Raw genomic sequence first — 7,622 nt, 5'->3', positions numbered from 1 at the left:
CCCCGCCTGTCTCATAGACTCGCACCGCCACCGGGCGGCTTGCACGATGCCCGTCCGCCTCGTCCTCTTCGACGCCCTCCACACTCTCCTCACTCCTCGCCTCCCCATCTACCTCCAGTATGCCCACACCTTCGAGCCCTTCCTCGGCTCCCTCGACCCTGCCACACTCAAGACGTCCTTCAAGTCCGGTACGCACCCGCCCACCTGCGTCTCCGTCTCACTCTCTGATCGACCCGACGTCCTGCAGCGCTGAAGCAGCTGCAGGCCGAGAAGCCGGTGTACGAGAGCGGCGCACGCGAGTGGTGGGCCGAGGTCATCCGGCGCACGGCCGTCGGCGCAGGCGCAGATCCTCCCAGTAAGCACCAGCTCTCGCATCTCCGTTCCCTTCCGCCGATGCTCTCCCCCAGCCGTAGATCGCTCCCTGCCGCAAATCGTCCCCCGCCTCCTCCACCGCTTCGCCTCCCGCGAGGGATACATGCTCTTTCCCGATACCCTCCCTGCCCGTGCGTTCCCCGTCATCCTTCTCTCCGCGCCCCGCTCACCCCCAACATTGCGCCGCGTTTCGCCAATAGTGAAGAGCCTCAGGGCTGCCGGTGTCTTCACCGGTGTCATCAGCAACACCGATACCCGTATGCGTGAGCTCTGTCCCCGCCGCCTGCCCTGCTGCTTTTATCAATGCTGAATCATTTTGTCCAACGTCCACATTCCGTTCAGGCGCCGTGCTCGACGATCTCGACGCGACACGGCACCTCAACATTGTCCTCTTGAGCGAAGAGGAGGGAATCGAAAAGCCCGCCCCCGAGATCTTCCTCCGCGCGTGCACACGCATCGGCCTCCGCCCAGCGGAGGCATTGCACGTCGGCGACGAACTCAAAGCGTATGTCTCCTTTTTTTGTTTTTTTTGCTGCGACTCATTCTTTCCTTCCTTTATTCTCTCTTTACTCCCCCGACCCTACGTTGACGCCCTTTTCTCCTCGGTAGTGACTACTACGGTGCGCAAGCAAGCGGACTCGCCGCCCTGCTGCTTCGCCGGCCGGGCGCAGAAGGCGAAGGCGAGATGAAAGATGCGGATGAGAACCTGTCTGCAGTCGAGATCGTCTCGGGCTTGGCGGACGTTGTCGATTGGGTGCACCGCAGGAATGCGTCTTTGTAGCACGTTTTTGGATCGGCTGATGGACTGTATGCGCGTCGTACGTGCTTATCCAGTCCTTATATTATGTTGATTGTGATTTTTTTTGACATTAGACACAGTTTGTGACCTTCGGTCTAATGTGACGATGGTGGTAGCATCATGCATTCATGTACAGACGTTACAAGCGAAAGAACATCTTGGTCGTTCACACCCCATACGCGCTCTATTGAAGCCGGCTGCGCTGTCTCTTTCGGGTGCAATATATCTACACAGTATATGCAGAATTATATACGAACCCCCAAGCTCCCGCCGGTATACGTACACGCACACGCATGACAGGCTTCTCAGACTCTTCGCATCAATATGGGCCTCTCTTCTATCTCGACCGTCACATTCGGACCATCCTTGTCTTCGCGAAGTCAGATACAAGGCCCCATGTCTGCCTCGTGGTATCCACGCCATTGCAGACGGAATGCTTTGGCATGAATACTACCAGGGCGCTCTCATCACTGATAAAAGCGCGGACGTACCCTTCTTCGCACATCTTCCCTCCGCCAGCAGCTTCGCGCCATGGCATCATCCGCCTCGACATCTCGTCATGCACAGAAATCATCCAAAAAGGGCAACATAAATCGCAAAGGCCCCCAGCGACCTCCCACGTTTACAGACCCGCTCCCTCCGACCAAGGACGCAGTGCTGCGCGTGGCGCTGAAAACGGCGCTCGCGGGCGGGGAGTTCATCGACACCAAGATATACACGTACTCGCGTCGGGCGGTATCGGGCGCAGTAGACCGGCCGCGTCCTGTCTACGCTAACAGCACGACGCTCAAGGCGACGTCCGAGTTTTTCGTCAGCCGTGCGTACGCGTTGTGTGGTCTACAAGTCGTTCTAACGACCATGCATATATTTACATTCTAGTGCTATCGGGGGGCTTCGCGGAAAGTCGCATGGAGAGTTTGGATGCAGACCTACAAAGCGGAGAGGAAGGTTCTACAGATCTGTATGAATACCATTCGGACAGTGACCTTGAAGACGAAGTTGTGGACGGTGACGAGGACGTCGCGGCCGATGCGGCTGCATCCACTCAGCTCAACAGCAAAGCTGATGGGACAGGAGATGATGCCGCTGCAGCGACCGGCGATGATCGTGTAGGCTCTCCAGGAGGCGTCGAGTTTGAGACAGCGGTATTAGATTATTTCGCGACGTATCCGACTCGCCTGACATTATCTCAATTCAGAGAGCCCTCTCGTTGCTTGGAACAGATCGTTTCTCTACTGCCTCCAGCTCGTCGATTGCTCCAGCTACGGATAATACACGGCGTTTCGGTCGAACAGTGTTCTTGAAGAATGTGGCATTCAAGACGTATGTGCATCTCACGTAAAGCGCGTGATCGATCCCTCATCTTCGACTGTTAACAGGCTGCAGGCGTTCATTTTCTATGTGTTCACTGGCGAGGTCAAGTTCGCGTCGCTCAAGTCGCAGCTGGATCACCTGGACGAAGGGCAACCTGAGGTTGTCTTCGATAGTAACTCGTCTGCGCCGCCATCTTGTTCCCCAAAATCGATGTATCGCTTGGCGGAGATGGTGCATACAGTCACCCCTACGGCCCTGCTCCTTGACTGACTGACATTACTGCAGTGTGGCATCAAAGAATTACAAGAGCTCGCGCTGAACGATATTAAAATGAAGCTCTCGTCGAAAAATATCCTCGACGAGCTCTTCTCTACATTTACTTCTTGGTGCTTTCCTCGCTCATCTTGAGCGCTCTCCTCATTGACCCTTTACCTCTTCCAGGTACCCCGACGTCGAACAAGCCGAGCTTGACTTCCTCACGAAGGGAGACATCCCATCCGATGTCGTCGCTGTGATGCCGCGGGTCGTTGGCCGCATGGCTGCGAGCGGCGTCCCGCACGGCGGGCATGTCATCACGGCGCTGCTCAAGGTACTCGTGGCGAGCCATAACGGCCGCAGCACGCACGCCTCGTCAAACTCGCAACTCCAAAAAGAGCTAGCCGACACCAAGGCGTCACTAGAGAAGGCGCGGCAATGCCCCAATGGTCACAACCGGACCGCCCAGACGCAGGTGTACTGCAACAACTGCGGCACGTATTACTATGTGTGAGGCGCTGTGGCGCACTGCGTAGTTGCCCCCAGAAAGGGATATTATATTTTGTGTAGGATAGGATCACGCGTTCAGGCGATGTATGATGCTCATTGGTCTCTGCGTTTATGGGCGATGCCTTCTCGTGGGACCAGTGAGCATTCACACATATGATTACGGTCTGGTTCGTGCATGTATGTCGTGAATGCTGTGTGCGCCAACCCGAGCGCAGTCATTGAATGCCGCCGCCGTGATCGGTGCTGTTTGGGGTGGCCGTTATCAACGACTTCCGGACGGGGCTGGTATTGTTCTCGCCACATGTCGACATTGAAGCTTCGAAATGCTGGGTGAGTCACATGCACTAGCGAACATTATTTGCCAGTGGCGGAGGCGCATCGGCGGAGAGGTGTTTGACATACATTCATGCCGTGAAGCAGCGAGTTATGTTTTCGGTCGTGGTTTCGTATACTCTCCGCGTTCAACGGGTTCGTTGACTCACGACTGCCTGGTCAGTTGCCGTGACGGACATTGCCAATGAATGAGGGTGCCGCAGAAATGTGCCTTCGTCGCACGTCTAGGGATAGGTTAACCCTCGCTGATGGACCATCTACGCAGCGTACGTGCTTACCCATCTCCGTATCTAGACCAAGGCCGATTTAGAATGCCTTCATAGCATCTACAGAACCAGGTACACGAACACGTATTACAGGCTCCGCAGCCGTTCGCATCGATGCGGACCTCACATCTATCTCTATCATCACATTTGAACCATCCTCGTCTTCGCGAAGTTAGAAACAAGGCCCCATGTCTGCCTCGTGGTATCCTTGCTGTCACAGGCTAGAATCATTCGATGCTTCTAGCCTGTGGTCCCCACTAATAAAGCACAGACGCACCTCCTGTCTCCGTGTATCTGTTCTCTATCAGCACCATGGCTTCGTCTCCGTCGATCGCCAACCAACAGCAAAGACGCAAAGAGGGGAAAAAGGGCAAACGCAAGCCTGACCTAACCGAGAGCACAGTATGGCGCGTCGCGCTACGACCGTCCTCCCCAGCCCCAGACTTTCCGAGGACCAAGGAAGCGGTGCTGCGAGTCGCGCTCAAGACAGCGCTGACGGGCGGGGAATTCATCGATACTAGGATTTACGCGTACTCGCGCCGGACTGTGTCGGGTGGGGTCGATCACCCCCTGCCCGTTTACGCGAACAGCGAGACGCTGACGGAGGTATCGAATTACTTTGACACAGGTACATATGTTCATGTATGGTTGTCATGCCTAGAACCGTCCTGACGCTCGTGTGCAGTCCTGTCCGGGGGTTTTGCAGAGAGTAGCGTGAATAGTCTGGATGCAGACTCCCTGAGTGGGGAGACGGGCTCGGCAGATGAGTATGAATACTATTCAGACAGCGACTTGGAGGATGAGGACGTCCCAGCCGATGCAGCCGCATCCACCCATCCCCTCGGCAGAGTCGATGGGGCTGGTGACGATGCTGCTGTAGTGGCAGGAGACGAGGCCGATCGTGCAATTTCGTCTGCGGGCGGTGAGATTGAAGTTACAGTGCGTAATGTATTCGTTTGGTACACGAAAATTGGCTGACTTCCATTTCCCTGCAGGGAGCGCTATCATTGTTTAGCCTGAGCAACTCCCACAACGACACAAGCACGAGCTCTCAAGCTGTTCCGACTGTGGATAGCACACGTCGCTATGGGAGGACGGTGTTCATGAAGAACATGGCATACAAAACGTACGTGCATATTGCGCCAAACGACGTCGCTCCTTGATTTTGACCGTGTTCAGACTGCGCGCGTTCATATTCTACGTGTTTACTGGCGAGATAAAGTTCGCACCACTCAAATCACAACTGGAACACGAAAACGGCAGGCAGCCCGAAGCTGCTGACAACAGGAAGGCGCCTACGCCGCCGCCTTGTTCTCCAAAGTCGATGTATCGCTTGGCTCATATGGTATCTATACTCCCCTTTGTGAACACCTTTCCTACTGACAATCGTGCCGACGCAAGTGTGACATCAAAGAGCTGCAAGAGCTTGCGCTGAACGACATCAAATCCAAGCTCTCGTCGAAAAACATCCTTGACGAGTTCCTCTCTGCGTTCACCTCTAGGTAATTTGCCCGCTTGCCCGCGCCCTCTCCCCGCCTGACATACCTCAGGTACACTGAGATCAAGAAGGCGGAACTCGACTTTCTCATGAAGGATGAATTCCAGCCTGACGTCAGCGCTGCAATTCCGCGGCTCGTCGCACACATGGTGAAGGACGGCGTACCTCACGCAACGCTCGTCATCACGGCGCTGCTCGAGCAGTTTGTAGCGAGCCACAACGGAAACGGCCTGTCGGGCTCTCAGCTCAGGAAAGAGCTGAGCGATACAAAGGCTTCGCTCGACAAGGTCAAGCGGTGTCCGAACGGTCATATCCGTTCTACCCAGGTTCAAATCTATTGCAGCAGCTGTGGAGCGAATCATTATGTGAATTTTGCCAGCATTTGAGATGTATTAGTATACTTGGCTAGGTTGCATACATATTGTCGAATTGCCTACAGTTGGATGTGAATTAGATTGATGTTTTGATGTTTTAATGAGGTGTACGGTCGTCATTTGAACCGAGACCTCGCATATTTCTAATGAGCCGTACTCTATGCCGATCAGAAGACTAGATGACGATGACTCCTCTCTGAGTTCTCTGAAAAAAATTGAGGACTTTGGAAAGTCTAGGGATGATGTAATGTTTTTGTGATCCATAGTCGTCGGTGCAATGAATATATGTCACTCAGCGTTGATCGCGAATCTCAACTCAGCTAGTGGCGGTGGCGCAGGCTGCACACAGCGACTCGGAGTAAAGGCGCTCGTCAGGCGTTTGTATATCTACTACAGCCTCCTACATTTTTCTCGTCTTTTATCTACGCTTCTCATTTTACGTGTATTCTTTAAAATTCTGCATTTTCCCGCTATCTCAGTGCCTCGTTGTCAATTTGCTGCCGTCTCCGATAGTGACTTGCATGGCGCGTGAGCAAATGCCTGCTTCACCCGGGCTGGACTTGGGAAGGCCTCGGAGAGATGAAGCACTCGACCGCAAATCTGTTTGAGATCGGCTTGTATTGGACTTCATGGTGGCCGTCCACATAAGGCTTTTGTACCTCATTCGTTGCGGCCAATCTTTGCGATTTTGCTGCTAATTTCTTTGTTGTTCGGTTGAATTCGAAGCCGTCTGTGTTCTTTCCCGAAGCGTGCTAGGAGGCCACCACTTTGGCGTGCCATCGGGGCGCTGCTTCATGTGTTCGTGACGAACCATAATCGCAACTGCACACTCCGAGAACAGATAAAGGACGGGAAAGTTCTCAGAACAGTGCGAGCATTCATATCCTATGTGTTCACCGGAGAAACTTTGGTCTCGCCATGTGCTCAAAGGTGAACCTAAGCTGAATGTCTCCAAGAAACGTCCACGCACTATCATATTGCACTGGGAGTAGCAGAAGATTGACACTACTTATGCAGGTAAATTTCGTTTGTCAACTGACAGTCACAAGTCTGATGTTGACAATGGATCAAAACAAAGGCCCGTATTGCCAACACCTCTTCTAGCAACAATCGCTACACCCTTGAAACGCCTCGTTCTCGCGCGGTGAGTCTATTCTGTGAGTTTATTCGATAATGCAGCTCGCTCAGCTTTTGATGGTGCAGGGATTACCTGCCGATTAGTGGAGGTGTACGTATACTGGATCCCGCGTGCCCGCGAATAAGGCTTTATTGTACCGATCAGGCCTTGTGCTTTCTTTGTTTGTTTTTAGGGTCGAGTTCAAGCCCATATCTATTATTACCCGAATCGACCAATGTGTACCGAATGGCCGCCACTCTGGTGCGCTTCTTCAACGTTTTTTTTTGTTATAACTTCGGACAGTTTCCTCCCTACAATTCTCCTTCATCCTGTGAGAGTAGTAGTCTTCCACCATGGCATCGTGCGTCTCTACTCTTGAATTCCATACATCGGCAAACGCGCTCCTTTCGCCCAAGGGCGCGGTGCTACGCGCCGCGCTGCAGACAGCGCTTGTGGACGGCAAGTTCATCGACACCAAGATATACGCGTACTCGCGTCGGGCGGTGTCGGGCGTGGTCGACCAGCCGCGCCCGGTCTACACTAACAGCACAACGCTCAATGCGGCGTCAGAATTTTTCGTTGACCGTACGTACGCGTTGTGCGGCCTACGTGCCACGAGTCTTTCTAATGGCCGTGTTACCATCTTCGAATTGAATTCTAGTGCTCTCTGGTGGCTTCGCGGAAAGCCGCGTGGGGAGTCTGGACGTGGATTTACAAAACGGAGAGGAAGATTCTACAGATATGTATGAATACCATTCAGATAGTGACCTTGACGACGAAGTCG

General features: G+C 53.7%; 3 protein-coding genes across 3 annotated transcripts; all 3 read left to right on the top strand.

Annotated features, from left to right (window-relative positions):
- Positions 1-46: 46 nt before the first annotated feature.
- On the top strand, positions 47-1,153 carry FIBRA_01884 (uncharacterized protein; the record flags this gene model as incomplete). Its single annotated transcript, XM_012323752.1, has 5 exons — positions 47-188; positions 248-355; positions 408-635; positions 715-877; positions 982-1,153. 5 exons carry the CDS (start codon positions 47-49, stop codon positions 1,151-1,153), a joined length of 813 nt encoding a protein of 270 aa, XP_012179142.1.
- Positions 1,154-1,702: 549 nt separating this feature from the next.
- On the top strand, positions 1,703-3,254 carry FIBRA_01883 (uncharacterized protein; the record flags this gene model as incomplete). The annotated part of the gene is made up of 6 exons (XM_012323751.1): positions 1,703-1,988; positions 2,051-2,316; positions 2,370-2,494; positions 2,551-2,716; positions 2,771-2,871; positions 2,927-3,254. The coding sequence occupies 6 exons, from the start codon at positions 1,703-1,705 to the stop codon at positions 3,252-3,254; spliced, it is 1,272 nt and encodes a 423-aa protein (XP_012179141.1).
- Positions 3,255-4,161: 907 nt separating this feature from the next.
- On the top strand, positions 4,162-5,733 carry FIBRA_01882 (uncharacterized protein; the record flags this gene model as incomplete). The annotated part of the gene is made up of 6 exons (XM_012323750.1): positions 4,162-4,477; positions 4,535-4,788; positions 4,845-4,975; positions 5,029-5,194; positions 5,251-5,351; positions 5,400-5,733. 6 exons carry the CDS (start codon positions 4,162-4,164, stop codon positions 5,731-5,733), a joined length of 1,302 nt encoding a protein of 433 aa, XP_012179140.1.
- Between the last annotated feature and the right edge of the window lie 1,889 nt (positions 5,734-7,622).

This window comes from Fibroporia radiculosa (assembly GCF_000313525.1).
Source record: "Fibroporia radiculosa TFFH 294 genomic supercontigs, scaffold971, whole genome shotgun sequence".
In the NCBI taxonomy this organism is placed as follows: Eukaryota; Fungi; Basidiomycota; class Agaricomycetes; order Polyporales; family Fibroporiaceae; genus Fibroporia; species Fibroporia radiculosa.
This window is presented reverse-complemented; position numbering and strand designations above follow the sequence as displayed.